Genomic DNA, 26,986 nt, shown 5'->3' with positions numbered 1-26,986 from the left:
CTTATTTCCTAGGAAGCCACAGACCAGATTTATTAAAGAGATTCTTCTCACTTTAACTGTGACTCACAAAATGCCATTGTTAGAAAGGGCCCTGCGTGAGCTCCAATCACAAACAGACCCATATCATGTGTTAGCACATTGTGTGAACCTATCATTCATGGCTGAAACTCGGCCAATGTGTTTAATTGAATATAACATAGTAAACAAATTATAGGTTAAATGAGAGGTAGAAACTCAGCCAGTTAGTAACATGAAAGAAGATAGTTCTAATTTAGGACACATCAAACGCACAAATTCCCAGGTTCATTCTTCTTATACAGGTAGACTTTGATTTATGACAATAGAGCTTAAAATTTCCATTACCAAGCAATGCAGTTAAGTGAGTTTTGCCCCATTTTACAACTTTTTTGCCACGATTGTGAATTGAATCTGGCTTCTCCCATTGACTTTGCTTGTTGAAAGCCAGCTGGGAAGGTTACAAATGGTGATACCATGATCTCGGGAGTGTGCGGCTGTTTTACATGCCTGTTGCCTGAATTTTGATCATGTGACCAATGCCACGATCATGTGAAAACCGGTTATAAGTCACTTTTCTCAGTGCCATTGTAACTTAGGTCACTAAATGAATGGTTCTAAATTGAGGATTACCTGAATTGGGGCTAGGTGTTAAAACCAGCACTTCTCAACTTGGCAAATTTAAGATGTCTGGACTTCAACTCCCAGAATTCCTCCAGCCAGTATTCTGGGAGTTGAAAAACAACCATTGGGAAACACTAGTTTAACCACAATGACAACTGCTAAATATAAGAACTGTGTGCAATTGCCAAAGTTGAGAAACATATTAAACAAGAATTCTACCAATTCTTTTACAAGTACAGCTACAAAATTTTAGGACAACTGCATATAAACCAAGGAGCAGGGCAAGAAAATTGGGGGCCTCCAGATAATATGGACTTCAGCTCCCCTAATTCCCAACCAAGAATTTCTGAGAATTCTGGAAGTTACCACCCACATGGAAGCTTCTAGGTTGGAAAAAGCTATTCGGTGTGACAATACCCAGCATTTTTGTAACCTTGCTCAAACCTTTCTTAGGTTTATCAGCCCTGATTGAACCTATAATGGCAGTGTACTTTAATGCAGGTCTTCAACCTATAGCAACTTTAAGCCTGGTGGGCATCAACTCCCAGTCCACCAGGCTTAAAGTTGCCATGGTTGGAGACGTCTGGTTTAATGTCCTTAATGTCCTACAGAACTGTCCCATCCTTCCATGGAAGGTGGGTTATCACGTCTCTTCCACCATAAAGAGATGGGATGAGATTTACAGCTGTCCATCCCTGTTAGTAGGATAAGGTCAAAAATCCAGTATAGTGTAATGTGGATTTGGAGCGTTGGATGAGAAATGGAGAAATCCAGGTTCAAATCCTTCCTTTGCACTAAATATTGATCTTGAAAGACTTTGAGCCAACCATTTTCAACCCAACTTTCGTCTTAAGTCTGTTGTAGAGATAAAAATAAAAGGAGATTCCTGTATAATGAAAATGTTGGACATGAAAGCCAGATGGGTGATTCTGGTAGTTTTCAGTCCAATTTATCTCAGAGTTGTGGGAAAATAAGAGGAAGGAGTATTAACTGTGTTCAATGCCTTGAGTTGGTTTATTAAAACAAACAAACAATAAAGGTAGGATATAAATAAATTTAATACATAGAAAGAAAATAGAAAGAAGTTCATCTCTTCCCTAGTCTGATATTGGATATGTGCAAGAACACCCCATTCTACCCAAGAAAATTTAGCCAAAATTATCTTTTCCCATGCAATACATTTCTAAAGCTAATTCTTTTACACTAAATTGGGCAGGGGTTGGGGAATGGAATTTCTCTGCCTCGTTCTTAGGCTGCCCTCTGCTGTTAATCCATTGGAAATAATGTGGTTCTAGATTTCTTAGCCCAGCTTGCTTAAGGAATGATGTCTCCTTTGCAACAGAAGAGAGCCAAGACATCTAGCATACCTAGACATCCTTCCAGTCAAATGTCACCAATGAGTTTGCTGGCATTTTGTGACCAAGATGAAGCACCCAAGGATGTTCTCAGCAAAACATTTGCTTAGTATCAACTTTCCTCCCAACCTTGAATGCTTTCTCCACCTTGTTTCAAAATTGTCTTTTAAAAGGGGAAGGTAGAAATAAGTCTCAGCCCAAGAGCCTTCCCATGTAAAATAAAACCAATATGATTGGAGAACCCAAAATATGTAAGGTTAGATTTGGCCTGTATACTTTGCCAGTGGGTCATTCTTCTTGTTGTGCCATATCTATTGTTGGATGTTGGCAGTCTCATTTTTATCCGTGGGTCGTTACATGAATATAAATATGGAGAAGAAACCTGTATCCAAATGTGATTAATATTGCACTCTAGAATTCCTTAACACCGATTAATATGAACATGGGTTGCACTAATTGTATTTAGCATATCTTCACTTTGGATTTTCAAAGTCCAAACACACCTGAATATTCCATAATTGAATTAAAACTTATTTATGATCTGCTACAATCCCTAATTCCATTTTTATTAGATCTGCCCCATCAGTGATTTCTCATCTATTTAATAATATGCTATGATTAACTTTCTGCTAATCTAGAGAAAGCACTTATTAAAGTAGGACTATATAAAGTACAGATAAGAAACCATGCTCCAGGAGTGGTTTTCTTTTCTGTAGCAGAGATCCTGATCTTTTAACAGTTGCAAAAGTAGATGAATATTTCTTCACATCTATTGATCTGTTGTAAATATATAGTATGTTTCATAAGCTTACATGAAATGGAAACGTTATCTTGAAGATCTTGTTTTAAAGCTGTTGTTGAGCCAACACTTTTTCTTGAAGACTGGTGATGATCAGAAGAATAAAGCCAACAGATGAGACAGAACCAGAGGTGGTATTCAGCAGGTTCTGACTAGTTCTGGAGAACCGGTAGCAGAAATTTTTAGTTCGGAGAACCAGCAAATACCACCTCTGACTGGAGATTTTACAGTATCTTTTCCCTACCACGCCCAAGCCACACCCACAGAACCGGTAGTAAAAAAAAAAATTTGAATCCCACCGCAGAACTATAATTTATATCAGACTATGGAGATTCTGTCATTCAGGTCATGGTTGTCCCAGAGATGCTTTTTCAAGAGGCAATTGCATTTTCTTTGTTTTTCCTTGAAGACATTTCACTTCTCATCCCAGAAGCTTCCTGGATCACCAGGAAGGAGTTATGGGAAGCTTTCCAGAGCTATTCGGAAAGAAATTCACTCTTTTGCTTATGCGCTCATTTTCTGGAGGGCTCAAAGTGCTAACTACATTCTTAATTCTCCCTCTGAAATGTACACTTTTCATGTGCATGCTCGTTCACTGATGGGCATGGGTTCAACTTGCTGGCTTCTGTTTAGGGGGGAAGTATAAATGGGAGCTTTTCCCAGTTATCATGTCTTCATTTCCATTTACAGTGATGTGCCACTTTTTCTCATGTAAACCAGAAGGTAGGCAGTTTCACCCCTGCAAAATAATGGAAGAAAAAAATGAATGATGGAAAACAAATCAAGTGATAACACGAGAATCGGGTAGCAATTACTTTTCCAAACAACTTCCAGGGGAATACATAGAATCATATGAAGTTCTTTTGCCCAGAATTTAGTCAATTTAAATTGTTTCAAATTGGGACAAGCAACCTGGGTATCCTCCAAATGTCTCATAATCAGTAGGAAAAGAGAATACAGATAGTCATCAACTTATAACCATCTGTGAAAATATTTACAGATCCCTCACATCCCGGACATAAACTGTTTCAACTCCTACCTTCAAAATGATGCTATAGAGCACTGCCCAGCAGAACAACTAGACACAAAGACAGTTTCTTCCTGAATGCCATCACTCTGCTAAACAAATAGTTCCCTCAACACTGTCCAACTATTTACAAAGTCTGCACTACTATTACTATTAATCTTATTGCCCATCTCCTCCCACTTGTGACTGTAGGACTGTAACTTTGCCGCTTGTATCCTTACGATTTATATTGACTGTTTCCTAGTATGATTTGATTGCTTATTGTACCCTATGACTATTATTGTTCTACCTGATGATTCTTGACAAATGTATCTTTTCTTTTATGTACACTGAAAGCATTTGCACCAAGACAAATTCTTTGTGTGTCCAATCACATTTGGCCAATAAAGAATTCTTTCTTTCTTTTCTTTCTTTCTTTCTTTCTTTCTTTCTTTCTTTCTTTCTTTCTTTCTTTCTTTCTTTCTTTCTTTCTTTCTCTATCTATCTATCTATCTATCTATCTATCTATCTATCTATCATCTATCTGTTTAGTGGCCAAAGTTAAAACAACACTGAAAAAAATGACTTAGGACTTGTTACAACCATCCCCAGAGTCACATGTTTCCAAATTCAGAGCTTGGCAACTGGCTCATATTTATCACAATTGCAGTATCCCAGGGTTATGTGATCACCTTTCCAGACCTTCTGACAAGCAAAGTCAATGGGGAAACCAGATTCACTTAACAACCATGTTACTAGCTTAACAACTGCAGTGGTTCGTTTAACCAGTGTGGCAAGAAAGGTCATAAAACGTGGCAAAACTCACTTAACACCTGTCTTCCTTAGCAAGGGAAATTTGGGGCTCAAGTGTGGTCATAAGTCAAGGACTACCAGTATACTGTACTGATCTAATGTTGTTCTCGGCACAGCCAGCCTGTGATGACCCAGGGTGGGATACAAAAAAACACAGTCACAAAAACCCGGTGAAGCCCCTTTTATTCCTTCACTTTGCTTCCAAGCTCCAAATATCCTTGACGGAAGACAAAAAACTCCCACACAAACAGTTACAAGGAGGAGGGAAAAAGCAACACAAACCAGGCAAGATAAGAGCTGGAGGACGTCCGCAGATAACAGAACACACACTAGGAAGGATGCCAAACTCAGAAAGGAACCATAGAGATAATTTCACGCTTTGTTTCCAGCTTTTGCCCGTACACATATCTATCCTCTTATTCAGTTGTCACAGCTGCAGGCCATGAAGAGGATCAAGGCCCTCTCCTTCTGAGTTGAGGTCTCTCCCTTATCCTCTCCTCCCTGCTGGCCCTAGGATGGATAGGGGATGGGCCTGGGTCCTCCTCTGACTGCCCAGCCTCCTCCACAACCTCCAGAGCCACACTCTGTAGCCACTCCCTTGTCGGCATGACACAGCCGTATTCTGTCGTTTCCTCCTTCCCCCTCCCTCTGAACTACTATTCCAGATGGATCAGAATAAAACCTGGCATTCTTCCTTACCAACAGAGAGACTGTCTTCCATAAGTACATTTGATATCATCCCAGGATACCTGCAGAATATAAAGCACAAGCGTCCACATTCAAGGTTATTTTTCAAAACATGTTGAACGCACAGTCATGGCTTATTTTAATTTTTGCTCGTCAAACAACATAGAAGTAAATTAGTTCATAGTATAGATCAGACCTGGCATTTTACTACCCCAGGGCTACATCCAGTCCTTTGGCTGTCCCCTCTGCATCCCATGTGGACTGTTTTTATTTCGAAGGGCAACCCCCTTTTTTTTCAATTTACATATGTGTATGTGTGCATGCCTATACACCTTCACATCCCTATTGGTTCCCTGCCCTTCCCCCACCCTCCCAGCACAACAGTTCCAGTTTCTCATGTGGCCCCTAAGAAAAATTAATTGCCCGTCACAGCTGCAGAGGAGCAAAATAATCTGGAAAATCTTGCCCAATTTGTTTCATTTTCATCCCTCCTTTAATTCCTCTTGCCTTGAAGCTCTGCAGATAGGTAGGTCAGACATAATACCAAACCAGGGGGGAAAAAACCTTTCAGATTCTAATTTCCTGCCACAAAAGACTGGATATACTGCAAAATTAAGGCACAAGCCAACTTAATGCAACAAGTTACCTCCTGTGAAAATAGATCAATGGTAGTTGCCGTATCTCATCATTACAGCACATGTATTTACTGATAAGATTTATGCTTTTGTACCACAAGTATCTCATTAAAATCCTTTTTAATGACCATTCTTAGATGTTAAGTCACAGTTTGCTTGGCTTCAGCTTAGAACAGATATAGATGCTGCAAACTGAAATGTGGCTTGTAGTTTAGAAACAGAATATCCTGCTTGTTCCATTAAGCTTGATTAAACTATGGCTTAATTTGTTGCGTAAACCCCAATCAATATTTGTAGATGTGCCCTTTAAACTGTAATCGGTTTCAGAAATGGAGTCACTGGCCTTTCACAGGATACTGGACTGTCATTCCCATGACCCCTTAGGTCAGTAATGGCTAACCTTTTCATTGTCACCTGCTGAAAATGCATGGTGGCGCATATGCGCCCACACCCTTAATGCAATGCGTGCACCCCCCTCCCCTGCACATGCATGCACGACCCCCTTGTACTGCACCCTCTGGGCATGTGTGTGCAATCCCCCACGCGCACTCCACCTCCCCTGCATATGTGCACACATCTCCCCTATGCATACACGGCAGATATCTGAAAATTAGCTGGCTGGTGGGAGGTGCGCACACATACATGCACAGTGGATCAGTTCCGGGCGACGGCTCACATGCTGGCTCTGCATGCCACTTCCGGCACACTTGCCATAGGTTCACCATCATGCCCTTAGGTACCGGATGTCGTTACTGGGAGTTAAAAGACCCCAACACCATTTTGACAATCAATGTTTCCTGCCCCTGAATTTGATTCTGAACTTCTTAGCCCAGGGGTTCTCAACCTGTGATCCACGGATCCCGGTGTGTGTGGGTATGTGTGTGTGTTTTCACAGGGGGTCCACAAATACTTGGTACAATCTAGTGCTTTAAATCTTAAGTCTTGGTGGTCCGAGGCCACAAAAGGTAATTGAAGTGGGTCCGTGGTGAAGAGAAGGTTGAGAACCTCTCTGCTAGCCTGTTTAGTAACTCTTTTTTAATCTTCCACTCTTCCCCACATCCCTGCCAGAAGCCCCAGATTCAAATCAAAATGCATCTAGCAACATTGGAAGTGATCATGATTGTGTAAGACCATCTCCAGTACTGCCTGGCTTCCTCACCTCACAAACACTGGAATCGTTGAAGCAATACCACTTGCTTTCGGTGAGACTCCAGATATAGGCACAATAATGACCAAAGTCAGCTGGTCCCGAGTGGGCAATCACCGCAAAGAGATCATACAACCCATCATTCTGGAAAGAAGTACAGAGCAATACTTTGAAGAACAAAGCAGATGAAACACTTCCTTCTTCTAACAGGGAATGACTATTATTGTCACACTGCTCCTGGGCTACCCACTGTGTCAAAGGACAAAGAGCAATAGCAATAGCACTTATATACCACTTTACAGTGCTTTACAGTGCCCTCTCTAAGGGGTTTACAAAGTCAGCATATTGCCCCCCAACAATTTGGGTTCGGAAGGATGGAAGGCTGAGTCAACCTTGGGCCTGGAGAGATTTGAACTGCCAAATTGCAGGCAGTCAGCAGAAGCAGCCCGCAGTACTGCACTCTAACCACTGCGCCACTGTGGCTCATACAACATGAGGCTCATACAACATGAACTCCTTTGTTTCGACTCTTTCCCCTAACAAGCACTATTTTTGCAGGCTTGCTTTCCATAGAGCAATTAAGGCATTTTACCAACAAGGCAAATGTTTATTTTAAAGGAGAGAGAAGGGAAGGATCCTGATGCAGGAAGTAGGTCAGGTGATTGGGAGTTTTCAGGTAGTTGCTTGGCAGAGCAAGTTAAGAGGGGAAAAAGGCATTTCCTCCATCTGCATCTAACTATGCTACAAATATGCCCTACTCCAGGGGTGTCAAACTCAAGGCCCGGGGCCAGATTCGGCCCGCGGGGTGATTAGATCTGGCCTGCAGGGCCACCCTGGAAACAGCGAAAGACTGGCCTGTGGTGCCTCTGCCAGCAAAAACCGAACTCGGGTGGGCTGCACACCCTGGCAGAGGGTTACTTACAGGAGGCCGTTGCAGCCGAAAACAGACCTCAGGAGCTTGTTTTCTCTGGCAGAGGGCTTGGGCCACTACAGGCACCCCTGACATGAGTGATGTTGAGCTGACCACATCCACTCTGGCCACGCCCACTCTGGCCCTCCAAGGTAAAATACAATCCTGATGCGGCCTTCAATGAAATCGAGTTTGACACCCCTGCCCTACTTGGTCCCTCTGATGTTTCCTTCACCTCATCCTGATCTTTTCTGGCTTTAAAGTAGTATTTATCAAATGGCAGTTTCAAGGTAAATAGCATCTAATTCATTTTGCCAACTCTTCTATTATGAGAGCAGTCAAGAGGGTTCACATAGGATTATCCCAGACTGATGCCTATTAGCCATTTGAAGATGGGGCCGGCTTGGCGCGTCTCCTTCAAGTCTTGGGCTGGCTTCTTGGATATCATTTATTTCTCCAAGGGAAAAGAACTGGCATAAGGACCCCTAAAGCATTTTGTAAACTCGCCTCATATTAAGCATTCTGAATAAATGGAAACCAGTTTTTGTCTCAGAGAAGCCAGACTTATATAACGATTTATACAAAGGCGAAAGATGAAAATCAAACTAACTTTATAATTCCACAAAGTCTTTAAGAAAGTGGGTTGAGTCTCTCAATAATTTCAGATTTGCTGACTAGATGCAGACGTCAACCAAGAACATCTTCATAATTGGGTAAAGCTGATCAGCTTCTCCATTTCACCTAATATGTATCTTCACTTACCCTTTATATCCTACAAAAGTATTAGATTTTTTTTAAAAAAGATGTAATGTTTTTACTATAATCCGTCTATTTAATCTGTATGCTGCTGAATCTTCAAGACTCAGTGTAGCTTATGTACTTAATATTAAATGTCCACAGTAAATAAAAATAATACAAGAACAGCCAGTAATACAGGATTTGGAAATAAATAAGAAAGATTTAAGTAAAAATCAGAAACAGACATTCCTCAAGATCCTCTGGAACAGTGATCTTCAAAAATTTACAGGCGGCTATGGTAGATAGGGCCAGTCTAATTTTCAGAGAAAACGGGACCTGAGATTTAAGGCTTACTCAAGGAGGAAATCGCTAATCAATTTAATTAGGCTGATTGTGTTATTTTATTTGAAATGTGAGAGTGTTACCTTCTCATTTTATCTTTTCCCAATATTTCTCTTTCAGAGAAAAAGAGAGAAAAATCTAATTCCCTGTAAATAGTGCTCAGGCAAGCCTTCCCAACATGCAAGACTGCAGAATTACATTCTGCTTTGCACTGACACTGGACTTGTTAAGATCTGCATTTCAGGGTTTTGATGCGGGGGGAGGGGGGGAGGTGCCTTCATGTATATTTTTCTAGAACTGGGCTGAAGGAAAACATCCAGGATATAAGGACGAAGATGTCTCCAGCTGAACAGATTAGAGCAGCGGCCCTCAATCTTTTGGCCAACGGGGACCGCTTCTGTGGAGAGAGGTTTTTCCATGGACCAGAGGGGGCATGGTTTTGTGTGCTGCTTACATCCTGTGGATGGGGTTTCTCGTTTGCCTGGACCGATTGCTGGCATGCCGTGGACAGGTGCTGGTCCATAGGCCAGGGGTTGGAGACCTCTGTATTAGAGAATATCATAAAGCTCTGTCTCAATGGACACCCTTGATAAGACACTAGAAAATTCATGGAGAAAAGGCTGTGTATTCCTGTGCTGTCCAGCCAGTTATAGTTAATAGGGAATTGGGATAGTTAGTTAGGAATTCGGAGCTGTCCCCTTAAGGGAATGCATCATGGTAAATGTAGTTAAGGTATCCTGGGAAATGGAGTCCATATCATGTGGCCACATCTGTAATCCTGATTGATCACTGAATTGATCCTTGATTGGGTTGTGGGAGGTTCCCTCACTCTTGCTCGGACCCCAGCATCGTGCTGGCGTTTCTCACCTTTGCTCCACTACTATGGGATGAAAAGAGCATCATCCTTTTACACCAGAAAGTCAGCTATACAGAGAATTGGACACTGAGATGAATCTCGACGTAACTGTGAATTATATTTGAGGATGCCTGATGAACCAATAAAGAGACTTTGTATGGATGCCTTTGTGGAGTAAATCTGTCTGTCTTAAATTCAGCTAGTAATTATAAAGAGCAGAACAGTAAATGGATAGTTCTCCTTTCATTCTGATAATGGTGGAGCAAGGGGGTGAGGCGCCGGCATGCTGCTGGGGTTCCTGGTCTGAAACACCCATTTTGGGCAACTGTGTCTGGAGAGAGTTTTAAAGGCTATGACTGGGGTTCAAGGATTGGCTTTATCCCTCAGAGCATAATTGCTCACCCTAAATAACACTGTCAATAGCAATAGCACAGTGCTTTTTACAGCCCCTCTCTAAGAGGTTTACAGAGTCAGCCTATTGCCCCCAACAATCTGGGTCCTCATTTTACCAATTTCATAAGGATGGAAGGCTGAGTCAACCTTGAGCCTAGTGAGATTGGAACTGCCAAATTGCAGGCAGCCAGCAGGCAGCAGAAGTAGCCTGCAGTACTAGCCTTAACGCTAGAGGGAATGCATGCAAATATCCTACCTTCTTTTTAGCATCTGGTTGATACTGTTCCAGTGTCAAGATCTGGCTGAAATCAAGCTCTGGTGGGAAAGCCAAGCTATGTGTGATTTTCTTGGTTCTGCTGCCATCTTTGGAACGGAAGCGAACGAGATGCAGTGTCAACATGCGTGGCAAATACCTTATTTTTATCCTCTGCAAAATCAACAAAAAATATTCTGTCTGAATTGGCAGTCTTTGGTAGACATTGGGAAATCCATGGGGGAAAGGCTGTGTCTTCTTCCTGATTGGAAACACACCAATTTTGGCCAACTATGTCTGAAGAGGTCTTTAAGAACCATAACTGGGGTTCAAGGACCAGCAAAACACATAAAGAAACTACAGCCACATAAAGAAACTACCGTACAAAGATGGAACTTCTCCATAATTAAATATAATTTAATTGTATTTAATTGTGATGCAATTAAACTTCAAGTTCAAAAAATTATCAACCAGGGTCATCTAAAATCTGACTCTAACATTAAGCAAGACATACTGGAGTGTTTGACAAAAGGTGTATTTGACAAAAGCCTTGGAACTGCCTGTGGATTTTTTCCAGCCATAAAGAAATACAATACCCACTCCCTTAGGCCGGGTATCGGTAACCTGTGGCTCCAGAGCTATATGCGGCTCTTTGGGCCCTCTCCTGCGGCTCTCTATCAGCTGTTTTGGGAATTTCATGGTCTTTATATTTTGGGATTAATTTAATTTAATCCCAAAATATAAAGACCATGAAATTCCCAAAACGATAATCTCACCTATCCTGCCACCCAAAACAGCTTACCCGCATATGTGGTGTTTTCTTGTTACACTTTTCACAGTGGCACATATTTTCTTTAGTTAATTGCTCTGGTTTGAAAAAGCAGTGTAGTGAATTTTCCTACAAAAAGAGAAGTAATAGATTGTAGAATGCAAGAACAGAGATTAGTTCCCTCAATATATTCCATATTTAATTCTTTCTACTTAAATTGAGGCCATAAAGTTACTGTTTCCCAACCTGCAATTTTCCAAATGTACTGGGCTCTAGGTTGTATCATTCCAACTACCAGTGGCAATGATAAGAGTAACACCACTGAAAATGCACTTTTACCACCTGCTTAAAGCAATCAAGGAGCATGCTGCAGACCTCATCAGTCAAGGAATTTTGGCTGGCAGGCTCTAAAAGAAGGGTCTTTTCTGCTGTGGCCCCTGCCATTTGAAATATCTTGCTGCCAGAGGTGAGATCCACCTCCATCCTCTTGGTCTTCTGGAAGGGCCTCAAAACTTTATTTGATACTGGATGTGATTGGTGGTGTTACAGAAAAATATCCCACCACCGTACTGCTCGTGTACTTGGTTCTTCGCTTTAGCTAATTTCTGTTACTTTTAATGTTTTCTGTTTTTATGATTTTTGTTGTATTGTAAGCTGTCCAGTCACTTTGGATAGTGAGATAGACGGAATACAAATTTAATAAATAAATCAACTGTATCAACTTCTCCCCTTCAGCCGTTATTTATTTGTTTATTGCATTGATATGTCGTCTATCTCACTCTGCAAAGTGACTCTGGGCAGGGGTGGGCTTCAAAAAATTTAGCAAAGGGTTCTTTGCCCAGTTGCTGGGTCGGCGTGGCCATGGTGGGCGTGGCCTAGTCAGCCTCCTGCACCATGGCAGGGTGGACATTTTGCCCTCCCTGGGCTCCGAAGGCTCTCTGGAAGCTGGAAACAGGCCCGTTTCCAGCCTTCCCGAACTTCCGGGAGGCCCGTTTTTCACCCTCCCTGAGCCTCCAACGCACACCCTGCACTTACCTGCATCCAAAATGGGCCACATGGGGACTCCTGGGAGGGGCGGGGTAGGCGAGGCCAGCCAGGAGTGGGATTTGGGGTTCTCCAAACTGCACAGAATCTTAGCTAGTGACTCTCCCGAACCCCCAGCAGCCCACCCCTGACTCTGGATAACTTATAATTAAAATCATGACCTGTAAGGTTAAGCAAGCAAATAAATAATCCCAAGATGCTCAGTTCTCTAAAACTAACATGAATGGAGCCCTGTCCAATCATAGAGTGTAATGGATGCACTTTCCTGTCCTTTAAAAATGCCCAAATGAACTTACCAAGTTAATAATCAGATGAGAATCAAAATCAAACATTGGAAGATGAAGCATTAGCCGTTTACTTTCTATCTTTATTTCATGGGAACATTTCTGGCACACCAGGAGCTCTTGCAAACGGATGATATATAGATCAGTCAATCTTTCAACCTTCAATAGATGGAAAGAACCAAAAAGAAAACATCATCATCATATTACTACTACTGCTACTATTATTATCATTATCCAATTTTATTCATTAAACATGAAACACACTCAACTGAACATTTAAAATGTATCACAAATATCATTGACTGGCTCTCTCTGATGGTTGATACAGGCTGCTGCCAGCACCCAATATCAGCCAAGTATCTTCTTAAAATATATGTTGTTCCGAGTAGCACAGTCTTTTGCAGCTCCGCTGGCGCTACAGCAGGAAGGTGCAACTTCTTGATGTACTTTGCAAAATTCTTGGACATGGTACCAAGTGCACCGATGACAATGGGTATCATTGTACATGTTTCATCCGTAATCACTTAGTTTCAATGGTCAGATCGTGATCTTTCATGATTTTTTCCAGTTCTTTTTCTTCGACTCTGGCATCTTTTAGTACAGTGATATCAATAAATTATACATTTTGGTTTTCGACAACTGTGATATCGGGCGTATTGTGTTCCAAATGATGATCCATCTGTATTCTATTATTATTATCATCATCATCATGTTGTAGTAGTAGTTTCATTGCTTCCAGAGAAACATGATTTTGTACCAGTCTTTCCTAATTTGATACCAACACATGCTGGAACTGCAGATCCCAAAATCTCTTCTGCCACGTATGCAGAAGGTTTAATCTACAGGGCAATTGCTTAGAGCAGGCTATACAGGTAGTGCTTGTCTTATGATTACAACTGGAACTAGAATGTCTGTTGCTAAGCAAGGTGGTTGTTAAGTGAATTGTGCTCAACTTTACAACCTTTTTTGCCAGGATAAGTGAATCTGGCAGGGAAGCTAGCTGGAAAGGTCACAAATGGCTATCACGTGGCCCTGGATACCATCGTAAATACTAGCCAATTGCTAAGCACCCAATTTTTTATCACATGACCGGGGGGGAATGTTGCAATGGTCATAAGTGTGAGGACTGGTCATAAATCACTTTTTTCAGTGCCATTGTAACTTTGAACAGTTGTTAAACAGATGGCTATAAATCAAGGACTGTATTTGTCAATACCGATACAGTACTATACAGTTTGACAGATAGATTCTATCTGATTCCTACCATTGTGAGACCATCTAGTGCAACAGTCGCTAAACTTTTTGGGCTTGGCAGCCTGGGGTGGTGGGGAAAGAGAAGGGATGGTTCTGTGTCAGTGGCAGGTGACTGCTCAAGCATGTGTGAACGCACAAGTGGCAGGCACGAACACCTGTTGCTTGCAAAAATGGAGCTGTGCACACATGCTCAATGCTTGTGCGGCCCAGTTCCGAATGGATCACAGCACAATAGTGGGCTCCAGCCCAGAGGTTGGGGACCCCTTATCTAATACAATTCTCTACCATGCCCAACTTATTGATGTCCAGACAGTTAGAATTACGTAGTTCTCATGATTCCTTCCCACACCAAAAAAACTTGGCCAAAGTAAATACAGTAATATGCAACAGAGATCACCACTACATTGAACAGAGAGCAGTAGGAAAAAAATAACTATGATCATGTTAATTATAGTTGTTTTTCCTCATCCTACTCTCTGTTAAAAGTCGGGAAAGAGTCATGTTTATTCTTCTAGGAATCCGTAAACAAAGCAGGACTACACATTTCCCATAATGCTGTTTTCCCCGTTCAAGCTTCCATTTAAAACTCAAGAGCCAAACTACATTACACTAATACCACTGGATGCTCAGACAGCCCCCACAGCAAATAGATATGGAGAGAAACCATTTTCTGTCCAAGGTGATCCCTATTCTTCTTCCTAGCTATGTATTTACCATAAGGCAAAATTGATATTATTATATAGTCAGGCTCCTGGTGGATGATTTTTTAAATTATTATTTTTGATGAATTTTATGGATGGCCCGCCACATTATTGCTTTTTATATTTATTGTGGGTTTCAACCTGGAATTATGGAGTTCTGTATTTTTAATCTTATAGCAATAGCACTAAGACTGATATACCGCTTTATAGTGCTTAACAGCTCTCTCTAAATGGCTTACAGAGTCAGCCTATTGCCCCCAAAATCTGGGTCCTCATTTTACCCACCTCAGAAGGATGGAAGGCTGAGTCAACCTTGAGCCTGGTGAGATTCAATCTACCAAATTGCAGTCAGCCAGCAGTCAGCAGAAGTAGCCTGCAATACTGCACTCTAACCACTGCACCACTGAGGCTCTCACCATAAACCACCCACATTCATGTGAGCTGTGCATATAAAAGTATTGTAAAGTGAATGTATCAGTAAATAAATCAACATGATTTATATTAGATCTCTGGCAGGGCCTCTAGCAAATTATGGTTCCTTCTTAGAAGAAAGATATGGAACCATCTGATTTGGTCTCAGGTCCTTTGTCACAACAACCCTCTGTCCAACAATTTTTATTGGCATCAGGTTGGCAAAAGTCAAAGTGTGAAGTCTAGCAACTGGGCTTTACTTAAAGGGGATTACAATTAATTAATTCATTGTGCCTGTATAAAACCACAATGATAAAAGTATTTTTTCTGCTTTATAAAAGTAGGATTTTACCAGGTCTGTGTTTGCAATTTGGTCTTTAAGTAGGTTCCAGATTTTGTAATAGACTTCCGAAGCATCGTGAACAACAAACACTAGAAGAAAAGAAATAATAAGCCACAATTTAGCCTAGGGGATTCTACATTCGTTTTCCAAATTCTAAAACTCTAATCTACTTACATGACTATATTCTTCCAACTTCCAAGATATTTTTAACCCATTCTGGATTCCTAATAATCCCCGTAAACCCATTTACAGAATTTTGCCTTTCCCAGCTAACACTATTTGCTTTCCAATCCCCCTAAAGGTTACGCCATCCAAATGGTATCCAAGAGGCTCCATATATTCCTTACATCTCACACCATGATGAGAAAGGCAGTAGATAAGATCGAAAGGGCGCACGGACTTCCCCCTGGCCCGCTGCATACTTTCCAACAGCAGAAGCATTTGATAAGGGACACTGGCCTTCCGTTCTGCTGTTCCATGCGGTACATTGATCCTGCAGTGAAAAGAATCAAAACTATGATTGTCCTTCAGTCAGGAAAAAACTGAGCTCATACTTGAAGGCCAGGTCCTTAGAAAGAAATAAAAACCTAACATATTTCCTATACTGTACAGATATTGAAGTTTTGCCAATACCGTAAAGAAGAGAGGGAAGGCCATGGCTTTAAAGCTTAAATATACACTTTTAAAACTTTATACTTTTTTATAAATATAATTATTTGTGTAAACAATATGTATTTTATTAAATAATAATGTGTTGCAGTTGCACACCTGGTTTGAAGGAGCCACACCCCCTTTACAGTTTCAATTAATCATAATATTAGCCATAAGTGAAATAGGAAATGTTCAAAGTATTCTATGGTTTTGCAACAATCCTGGAAAGGAATGTTCATTTTCCATTCTGCAAATGGGGAGGCTGGCTTGAAAGAAGTGGCTTGCCTAAAAGTTTACCCAGTGGAAAAAATGGGTAGAGAAGAGATAAGAAAGAATAGGTGTTTCCAATTATCAATTGTCTGCATACATAATTATACTCTCTGAGCATGACTCACCTCCGGAGTATTGAAGTGAAGTATCTGTTCATTAAGAAGCTTTGAAGCAATGAGTTGATGCAGCAGCTCAATCCAATGTTATACAAGCCAACAGCACCTGAAAGTAAGACCCAAAACTAGAATGTGTAGCTTGGACAAAAAGGAAGAAGAAAGATGTTGCAGATATCTACGGCTACCTGTTTTTTCAGAGTTCCAAATTTGGAGACCACAGAATATCTACAGCAATACGAGGTTTATACTGGAAGGAGAAAAATGTGCAGGATTTTCCCATTTGGAGAAAGGAGCACTGAATTCTAAATTATTTCTTTAGTTTTATGGTAAACTAACTGGATACCCGTGCTTCGCTATGAAACTATGTGATCGGAAAATAAGGAGAAAAAAATTCTGCATCTGCCTACCAGCATCTATCGGTATTCATCTGGCTAGCATCCTGTCGGTGTGTGAGAGAGTTGAGGGCTCTTTGGAAACTGAAACAGTATTTGCTCTGTGAGCAAGGAGACAGCAAGAAGCCTGGGCATGGCTTAGCTCAACTGTTCTGTAGTAAAGCTGCTTGCTGCTGTGAAACTATAACTGAAACTCCTCTCCTCTGCTTGTGTTTTGCAGGTGGGGAGGGGGAGTAGAACGCCTTAGCATCAGAGCATGTTAATAATAATATACAAAATACTAATGCTCTGATGGTCATTTCGAAAAATCCTGAGCACCTAGAAGCCAACAGGAACATATGTGCCAAATTTCAAGTTTGTAGGCTTTACAGTTCTGGAAATTTTGTGATGATGTGAATGGTATTTCACTTTTATATATTAGATAGATAGATAGATAGATAGATAGATAGATAGATAGATAGATAGATAGATAGATAGACAGACAGAGACAGACAGACAGACAGACAGACAGACAGACAGACAGACAGACAGACAGATGTAAACTCTTCCACAACCCATACTATTTTCAAGGCTTATGCCACTGGACTTTCAACCCTGGAGATGCAACTTTCTCCAAGTACCAGAAAGAGAAATATGAAATCAAGCCTCTCTGTCCCCAGAGTAGGAGTTGCAGCTTACAAAATTATAATGCTATAAAATCTGATATCCTACTAAAACTCTTATTATAATAAGAGGTTTTGTTTTGCTTATGAAGGATTGAGTGAAAAATTATGTTTGGGCCTCCTTACCTAAGGAGTTGAAGTAATAATAGGCACCTGTAGAGGAAAAGGATGACAGGCAATAGAAATTGGCTGTGATAACTTATGCCCTCATTCCCTGCATCCAGACTACTGTAATACACTCTACTTGGGGCTGTCCTTAAAGACTATTCCAAAATTGCAACCGGTTACAGCAGCTGCACATTTAACAGGCTCCGACTCTGGAAGCAGGTTTTGTCAGTTGGATTCCAAGTCCTATTAAAGGTGCTGGTTTGACCTATAAAGCCCCTCACGGTTTGGCATCCAGATACATTTTGGACTGGCGTTTGCAGCCAGCTGCACCCCAACCAATTGGACCTAGTAGGGAGGCAATCAAACTGGATGTCTTTTCACTGCTTTTTTACAAGCTCCTGAAGATCGGGTTTTTCCAAAGCCTTTCTCTGATTTAAATCTCCTTGCCATCTTTTATTTTCTCCCTTCTCTAGTACTGTTGTTGTGTTTTTCCTTTTGCTATGGAGCTTGTTTTATATTGCATTCTGCGATGCAACCTGCCAAGGGTTCGTTTTGACAGCAGCAGCAGCGTACACAAATAAAAGTCAGATAAATAAATGAAGCACAAGTCAAAAACCACCAAAAAGTACCATTTCTTGAGTCTGCCATTCCAAGGATTTCATCAAACTGCTTGCTACTCTTTTCCAAATCCTTGATGTTTTCTTTCTCATTGCTTTCTTCTTGTTCTTCTGGTTCTAAAATCTGATAACCATACAGCTTGGGAGATCTTTTTAACTTGGGATGCTCAAATTTCTGACCCATGAAGGTTTGCTGTGTACAAAACACACAATAAACACACAAAACACACAATAAACCTGCAACTCTGACTTCAAATAAAACAGGGCTTTGCACCAAAGCCTGACCCACTCAGTAGCACCCAGTATCAGGTATTTGATGGATTTTAAGTTACAAAACTACTGAATAATTTAAATGGGAAAAGGAGAGCCAGTCTAGTAATGAAGGCGGCAGGCTAGAAAGTGGGAGACTGTGAGTTCTAATCCCACTTTAAGCAATGAAAGCAGCTGGGTGACCTTGGGCAATCTCTCTCTTTCTCAGCCCAACCCACCTCACAGGGTTGTTTTTGTGGAGAAAAGGAGGAGGAGGAAAGAGTGTTGTATATGTTTGCTGCCTTGACTTTATGAAAAACAACAAAGGTAGGATAGAAATAATGTAAAATTAATAAAACAATAAAAGCTGTAAAGGTCTTCCCTACTCACCAATATTCTACAATAGGGGTGGGGGAACAAAGGCCGGCTCAGGAATTCTGGAGTTGAAGTCCACAAATCATGAATCGTTCTCCACCTCTGTTCTACAACTTTCCTCAGATGACTGAATGCTGTTTTTTTTTTTTTCTGGAAAGAAAAGATTCCAACAGTCTGATTCAAAATTCACAGGGTAGCACCCTTGTCAAATTTACAACACAAATTAATTAAAATAAATTAAATGCAATAAATCAATGTAAATCAATTAATGTTCAAATTATGGAGAAATTACCAGTTGTACAGTGTGGTTGTTAAGGGATATCAGACTGGGCCTCAGACACACAGGTCCTAGTCTACTCTCACCCACTGAAAGTATTTAACAGATAATCAGAGTTGGAAGGGACCTTGTAGGTCATCTAGTCAAACCCCCCACCCCAGCTGGAGATCCTACACCAGGGGTCTCCAACTTTAGCAACTTTTAAGATTTGTGGACTTCAATTCCCAGAATTCCTCAGCCAGCAAAGCTGGCTGAGGAATTCTGGGAGTTGAAGTCCACAAATCTTAAAAGTTGCTAAGGTTGGAGACCCCTGCCCTACACCATTTCTGACAAATGGCAGTCCAATCTCTTCTTGAAAGTCTCAAGTGATGATGCTCCCACAACTTCCTAGGGCAAAGCTGATGAGTGTTTCCTCACAGGGTTGTTGTTTGGGGTGGAACAGGAAGAGTGCGATCTATGTATTCTCCTTAAAGAAAGTCAAGGTAACAGTCTAGGAAAGAAGACAAAGGAAGGAGGTGAACTTCATCAGATGCAATCCCAATTCTGTCAAGGAAAGATATTTGAGAGCAAGAAGAAATGGTTTAAATAAAATTGCAAAGAGCCTGGAAAGAGCTCCTCCAGCAAGAAGAAAAGAGGACATTATAGTCCTCAAAACGAATCTAAAGACAAAGCAGACATGATAGGAAATAAGAGCAGTCACATAGAGGTAGTCCTTGATTTATGACAGATCCCCTAAAAGGATCCGATTCCGCATACACACACCTGCAGTCACATGTTCACATTTTGGGCACTTGGCAACTAGCTCACCTTTATGGCCTTTTGCAGCATCCGAGTGACATCACTGCTATTTTAACATTTTTTTACCAATTTCTGGCATTTATTTCCAGTTTCTGCCAAAAAAACACCCATTCGGTATAATGGATTCACTTAACAAGTGCTACATTCACTTAACAACCACTGCAAAAAATGTCAAAAAAAACCAGATCCAGTCACAATCACATGGTGATCCGGTTAACAGTCACAATTACTTATGACTGTAATTTCAGGCTCAGTTGCCATCATCAGTGAGGAACTACCTGTAATTCCCTTTTTTAAAAATTGAAATGGAACAGCCAGAATGTCACTTTACTATCTATGGAAGATACAGATATGGAAAGGGTTAAAAAAAAAAGTAGGAAACAGGAGTTTCCATTCTTTGCATCTGCAAAGTAGAGTAAGAAGTCAAGGTACTGTCTATTGGTACAAAGCTCCATCTGTTTTTGTGTCAAACATGTGATGCATGTAAATATGATCAGAGATTCAGTCACAGTATTGTGACTGCCATCGTGACTTTTCTGACCACAGCACCCTATCCTGTTTCTCACTCATCAGCCTTGCTGAAATATCACTGATTTTTATAATCAAGGCAGCTGGAAGAATATTCCTATCTCAAGTGTAGCTGGAGCAACTACACAACCCTCGGCCTCTCGATACCAAAAGAAACATGGGAGGGCAGCCATTTTCTGCATCATGTTTTCCTCTCAGATCGTGGATCATCTGTGGCCTCACAAAAGCTGTAAAATGGAGTGTGAGAGGGTGAGGCAGCCAATGTTAAGTCGAACGCCCATTCCTTCCTGGATAAAAGTGGTTTGTCGCTCCTTACCATGCACAGAGGAATAAATCAAAAAGACAAAGAACATCCTTGAATGTCAAGACATACATGACTTTTCTACATAGTATTGCTAATGGAAAAATGATTTTTCCATTCTCAACTACATTAACCAGCATCCACAGATGGTGCATGTTGCATAAAATATTTTTAGCATCTCCTTTCTGAAAACCAGGCTAGTTTTGTAACCAGCTGGATAAAGACCGTTTTGTCCACTAGGTTCCTTTCCAAAAGTACCCAAATATCTTGCTTTAAAGCCAGAATCTAGACAGAGTTACCATACAGAAGGAGAATTTCATCCTACATATGAATCCCAGTGAAATCAGAAGATTAGTAAAATAAATAGAAAAAGAACAGACTATTAACATTTGTATCTGAGCTGCTTGAGAATGATCTTAAGAATGACACTTGGTTAGCATGATCCAAAGAACGAGACTTTTTTTTCCTAAAATGACTTTAAAAAGAAAATCTCCTTTGAATTGAGGATATACAAGTAGTAGTCCTTGGTTAATGACCATTTGTCAGAGACTGTTCAAAGTTATCACAGCACTGAATGGATGGTATGTATTTATTAATCAAATTTATATGGCCTCGCAACTCACAAGTGACTCCAGGCAGCATTCATTAAAAATACAGAGTTAAAAATTAACACTTTAATCCCACCCCACCCTATAGCAATGACAATAGAATCAACTAAGCCTCGTGACCGACTCCCATGTTGTTAAGCTTTGCAGAAAAGCAACAAAATAGGGGCCAATTTTAACTCTGAGGTATTGAGTAATGATGTTCCACAGGGAGGGAGCCACCATAGAGAAAGCTCTTCTCCTAAGTCCCACCAGATGTACTTCCTTGATAGTTGGGACCTGCAACTTGTTCTGCTTTCTTATTCTTGTGGACTAGGTACATGTAATTGGGGAGAGGAAGTCTGTCAAATGACCTGGTCCCAAGCCATGTAAGGCTTTTAAGGTTGTAACTAGCAACTTGAGTTTCACCCAGAAGGAAATTGGAAGCCAGTGCAGCTCTTGCAAAAAAGGTTAAAATATGTGAACATTTGGAATTGCACAAAATCATGTGGGCCACTGTATTATTTTGAGTCAACTGAAGTTTCCCAGATGCTCTTCAAGGGCAGCCCCATGTAGAATGCATTACAATAGTCCAAACTCGAAGTGACCAGAGCCTGGGTGACCATGAAAAGGATCTGTTAGTCCATGAATGGTATTTAAGATTGGTCCTCAAAGTTTTAGCCATTGTACATAGTACATTGTACATAGTCATGTGGTCACAATCTGTTGCTTGGCAACCAACTCACACGAAAATTACAGGGTTCTATAATCATTAACTATTTACCTGCCTACCTACTTACAAATCACCAGGAACTTGCAAATCCTTTCCAACTTCCACACTGACTTTGCTTTTTGAAGGCTGGCAGGCAGTTGCTTAATGACAGTAATGGGGACAGCCAGAATTGTAACCACTTTTTCCAACCACATCACTTGGCAACCACAAAATGCCACCCCAATTACCACACTTCATCAAGGATTACCTGTATTTATGTCATTTCATTTGCAGCAAAGGGCAATCTGTTCACCACAGCTTTTTTCCAGTAACCTTCTTGACTGCCCAGTCCAGGTAACACACCTGGTATTTTCTAGCAGCCTCCCATTCAAGTTCTAACCAGGTCCAATTGCTCAGTTAGGGAGAATCCTTGAAGGTGTGCTACCACTGTAATATTGCTTTTTTAAATGCCTATTTTATTTTTTTTATTTATATCCCACCTTTATTATTTTTTTAATAACAAAAGGCTGCGAACATACCTAATCCTCCTCCTTCCTATTTTGCTAACAACAACCCTGTGAGGTAGGTTGGGATGAGACCGAATGACTGGCCCAAAGTTACTCAGCCAGCTTTCATGCCTAAGACAGAACTAGAACTCAAAGCCTCCTAGTTTCTAGCCTGGTTGCCTTAATCACTAGACCAAATTGGCTCTTTTACTGTATTTTACCATTTATACTTCACCTGACTTGATTTTCTGGAGATAATAATATGCAACTATATTAAGTCCCCCACCTTGACTTGTATGTCACCATAATGCCATCATTCTCTGGCAATGCCAATCTTTTCTCCCTGACCACAAATTTTTCTATCTCAATCTATGAGAGAAACAATCTCAATTATTAATTTTAAAACCATCTTTTTCTCTTTAAACTGACCTTTCACTCCAGAGTTTTAGAATCTGTAAAATCTGTAGTGATGGCAACTCATTATCATGGGTTGCGATGTGGTTCAGTGGTCTTCTCTGACTACACACTGCTCCAAGTTCTTTCTGTACCAGTTATTTTCTTGGCTTCCCAAACTTTGATCTTGGATTGTAACCAGCACTAGAAGGCAGCAGAGATCCTCCAGTTTATTTGGGGAAAGAGAAGAGGTTTTTTGGGGGAGGGGGCTTATTCTCAAACAATATTCTGAAATTGCCACATCACCATTTGAAGAACTGGAGACTTGTTCATACACTATTCCAATTCAGTAGCTTTCAGCAATCCATCTTCATCTTTATATGTCTTAGCTATGCTTCTCCTCATATCAATATCCAGAAAATAAGGGGGTGGAGAGTGAATTAGAGTATTGCTCCAATTTGTAAATTTCCCTGTACGGGTCAGTTTCAATCAATTTTAGTTCACTTTTAGAGGTTTAACAGCTAAGCGGTCTCATTTCTCCTGCTTTAAGGGATCTACCCAGCTAGTTGCTCATTCTGTCCCAGTGCCTTCCTCCGTGTTTCTTTATTATACATTACCATGAGAAATGACCAAACTGGTGAGAGGAAAGAGGTGGGGAACAAACTTAAACAAACTTTTTAAAAAAGTAAGCAGAATCCTAAAATGAGATATTCCCAATTGCTGATGCAAACAGCATCTCCCCTGTCCCCCCCAAATGGATGTTTTCCTCCCTGGAGGGGCATGTGCTGAAAATAGAGGAGAGGAACCCGATCACTTTGCCTGGACAACAGCAGTCATAGACCACCAGAACTACAGCAGCAGCATTTTGCCTGTGACTTGGAATAGAGCAGGCACCAAAAAAGCAGCAAAGGGTTGACAAGGAAGATAGCATTTTATGCAGTTTTGTTCCAAAAAAAAGGTTTGTATCTTAAGCCAGCAGTGGGGAAATGTCTTAAATTTCCTAGCGCACTTTAAAAACATAGGACTAAATAAAGTTTATAATTTTTTTAAAAAATGTTTTTAGATTTCTAGGCTACCCATCTAGGTGGCTTACAGTCATGCAATTAAAATACCACATAAAACATTAAAATAATAAGAACCATACATTTAAAAATTCGGATAAAATTCGTACATATTCTGTGGGCTTTTGACTGACTATATGAAGCCATAACTGGCCCATCACATTTTAACCCACCAGATCTGGTGATCGGAGCCTGCCTAACTAGATCCAGTTCATGCATGCAACCTCACAAAAATTGGATTATCACACTTATGCAGTCTGTTTTCTTTGCAGTTCCACGAAACAAAGACACAGGAAGATCTTGCTCCCAACATAAAGGGCAGGAGGTGGGGAAATTCCTTTTACTAACTTTTTTTCTTATTTAAGTTTAGAATAAACATGAAGGCTGATAGTTCTGAATACAACAGGGATAGAGACCTTGCCTGCTTTGCAATCAATATTTATCAAAATCTTCATCAGTCTGGGTACACTGGGGTGATTCAAACTGTCCACTAAATATATATAGGTAGTCCTCAACCTATGGACACAATTGGGAGTAGAATTTCATTTGCTAAGCAAGGCAATTGTTAAGTGAACAGTGCCAATTTTACAATCTTCTGGGTATTCCAACTCTGGAGGTTTATAAGAAGAGATTGGACAACCATTTATCTGAAATGGAATGAAGTTTTTTTGCTTGACCAGGGGGTTGGACTAGGAGACCTCCAGGGTTCCTTCCAACACTGTTATTCTGTAAATAGAGAACTGCTATATACCCTTTCCCTCCTTAGCCTCCTGCGTAGAAAGTGTCAAGAGCAACTCCAATCAGGTTTGGACATCACAATATTAGAGGTAAGCTAAAAGGGATACCAATAAAGATGTTGCAATCATCCAGATGGTCATCTTAGTACCACCACTACAAAAACATTGGAGCCACTCTCCGGCGACCTGGTTAATATCTGGTTAAAAGTCAGTTATTGAAAAGGACTTTATCTTTAGCTTACAGACCATGCCCTCAGCTCCCTGACCAACAAGGTCTTGGTCCGTTCCCCTCAAGCAGAGTACATTTATTCATTTATCTTCTCCACAATCCCATTTATGAGATTAGACACAAATTATTCACGAGAGGTGAATTCTACAATTCAGGCATGAAATAATCGAATGACCTTGTTGCAGATGTGTCTCCAATTGTTAGCAGTCATGAAGCTTCTGCTGTCACTTAAACTTCATTTAAAAACAAAATAGTCCTAGCTTTTGAGGGGGAAAAAAATCTTAAATTCTCAAGTCTTCACTCCATTATCTTCTTTTAACTTGATTCCTTCGAATATTCTTTTTATTACTTCATTTTACCTTTATCTTACATTCAGTACTTCATCTTACTATCCCACTATTTGCTTTACTGAATTGTAGGCAGTGCAACCTGTGATTTAACAACAAACTTCATCCCTTTGCTTCCTTCCTTCTATCGCAATAAAACCATCGGGGGCCCATCATCGTTCAGTTGCAGACTGGGTCTCAGCGGCTTAACCCACGAGGTAAGCCACACATCGGGGTTTAGCCAAACGTCGTTCACCTCCCTTCTCTCCTTCGACTTGCAAAATCTTTGGGAAAAGGCTTGCAACCCCCACCCCCCGGTTTTTATTCCATAAAATCAGGATGAGGCGCCTACGGCTGGGGTGATAAGCGTGGAAAACCCCCAAAAAGGGGGTGAGAGGAGGAAGAGGAGAGATCGGGGTGAGCCTTACCGCGAGCATCGGGTCTCCAAATCGTGCCGTCTCTCCCTCCTTCGCGACTAGGCGCCGAGTGTCTTCCCCGCACGCTTTTCTATCAGCCGCTTTCCCCGCCCCGCCGCTGAGTTTTGCTTTCCTGCAGCCGAAGCAGCCGAAGCAGCCAAACTCAAAACCGAAACTTAACTGCGCTTGGGAAGCGGCGCTTGCGCTGCCACCACCTCCTCCTCCTCCTTCTCCATTTTTACGTGGCCGGGAGAAATGCCAGGTGCTGTTCGGATGCTTTTTAAAGCTGCGTTTGACGTGGTTACGCCGCGTTTGGGACGTGGAGAAGAGAGGGGAAAAATTGAATGTTGTTTTATTTATTACATGAAATGTCCCAGAGGTGCATTTCCAAAAGGCGACTGGACGTTCTTGGGGTTTTGGTTTGTTTGTTTTTTTGTTGTTTTTTTGTTTTGGTCTTGAAAACGTTTCGCTTCTCATCCAAGAAGCTTCTTCGGTTCTGAGCTTCTTGGATGAGAAGGGAATCCTTTAGAGTACAAGGGGAAACCCCAAGAAAGTCCGGTTGCCCTTTGGAAAAGCACGACCTGGATGATTGAGCATCTCCATATGGACATTGTATTAAATGCTGCCCACCGGCTTACAATCAAGTCAAAGCAACAAGATAACACATTAAAGTCTTCAAAGAACTTTAATAGTTGTTAATATTAACACTGAAATTCACTTAACATCAGCCAAGATGGCAAGAAAGGGAACAAGATACACACAGGTGAAGGTGTGTTATTCTCTCTCTCTTTCTCTCCTTCCCTCCCTCTCTTTCTCCCTCCCTCCCTTTCTCCCTCCCTTAACAAATGCAAACTTAACAAATGCAAAGATCGACTTAACAACGGTGGCACAAAAACATGGGGCAAACTCACCGAAATGTTTCACATAGCAACATAAATTTGGGGCTCAGTTGTGGTCGTATCTCCAGGACCCCCTGTATAAACCCATACAAGCAACAGCTCTTCTGCGGGTTTCCATAATTTTTAAAAGGGGGAAGGGACCCTGAGAGAAAATAGTTGAAGAAACAGTGACTTAAAGGGACATTTGGGAGGTAAGAGAGGAGTGGAAGTTAAGATCGATTGCTGCCTGCACGAAATCAAGAAAAAGCCTTTTCCATTCCCCACTTCCTACCTCCCTTCCCCAAGGCTAATCTGCTTATCCCTTTCCCAAACTGCTGAATTGCAACCTTGCTGGTGAGCGAAACTTGGAGCTTAGCCTGCAGCTCCGCAGCCAAGGGGAGGGTATGTGTGCAGGGGAAGC

General features: G+C 41.1%; 1 protein-coding gene across 7 annotated transcripts; it reads right to left on the bottom strand.

Moving 5' to 3' along the window:
- Positions 1-1,632: 1,632 nt before the first annotated feature.
- On the bottom strand, positions 1,633-25,828 carry USP18 (ubiquitin specific peptidase 18). 7 transcript variants are annotated; one of them, XM_087968663.1, is made up of 12 exons: positions 25,700-25,828; positions 18,831-18,969; positions 18,208-18,388; positions 16,426-16,522; positions 15,727-15,872; positions 15,389-15,468; positions 12,683-12,829; positions 11,376-11,471; positions 10,577-10,747; positions 7,094-7,225; positions 5,312-5,361; positions 1,633-3,532 (listed from the first exon to the last, which is right to left on the bottom strand). In XM_087968663.1, the coding sequence occupies exons 3-12, from the start codon at positions 18,377-18,379 to the stop codon at positions 3,478-3,480; spliced, it is 1,146 nt and encodes a 381-aa protein (XP_087824789.1). In that variant the 5' UTR covers positions 18,380-18,388; positions 18,831-18,969; positions 25,700-25,828; the 3' UTR covers positions 1,633-3,477. The 7 variants fall into 7 exon arrangements, with proteins under 7 accessions (XP_087824789.1, XP_087824792.1, XP_087824788.1 ...); XM_087968666.1 differs by having other exon boundaries at positions 18,835-18,969; positions 25,700-25,814; XM_087968662.1 differs by lacking the exon at positions 18,831-18,969 and adding an exon at positions 22,955-23,122 and having other exon boundaries at positions 25,700-25,795.
- Between the last annotated feature and the right edge of the window lie 1,158 nt (positions 25,829-26,986).

This window comes from Notechis scutatus, chromosome 6 (assembly GCF_049901735.1).
Source record: "Notechis scutatus isolate UNSWTSFEM ecotype Mainland chromosome 6, rNotScu1.2, whole genome shotgun sequence".
In the NCBI taxonomy this organism is placed as follows: Eukaryota; Metazoa; Chordata; class Lepidosauria; order Squamata; family Elapidae; genus Notechis; species Notechis scutatus.
This window is presented reverse-complemented; position numbering and strand designations above follow the sequence as displayed.

What these genes read in the sequence shown, in the direction of transcription:
- USP18 (XM_087968660.1), bottom strand. Translation starts at nt 19,924, where the DNA reads ATGCTGCAAAAGGCCATAAAG. An exon ending in AACCAGATGCTAAAAAGAAG is followed by an intron (nt 7,226 to 10,576) that starts GTAGGATATTTG and finishes ACTTCTTTCCAG; the next exon opens with AATGATGGGTTGTATGATCT. An exon ending in ACGATTCCAGTGTTTGTGAG is followed by an intron (nt 5,362 to 7,093) that starts GTGAGGAAGCCA and finishes TATATTCTGCAG; the next exon opens with GTATCCTGGGATGATATCAA.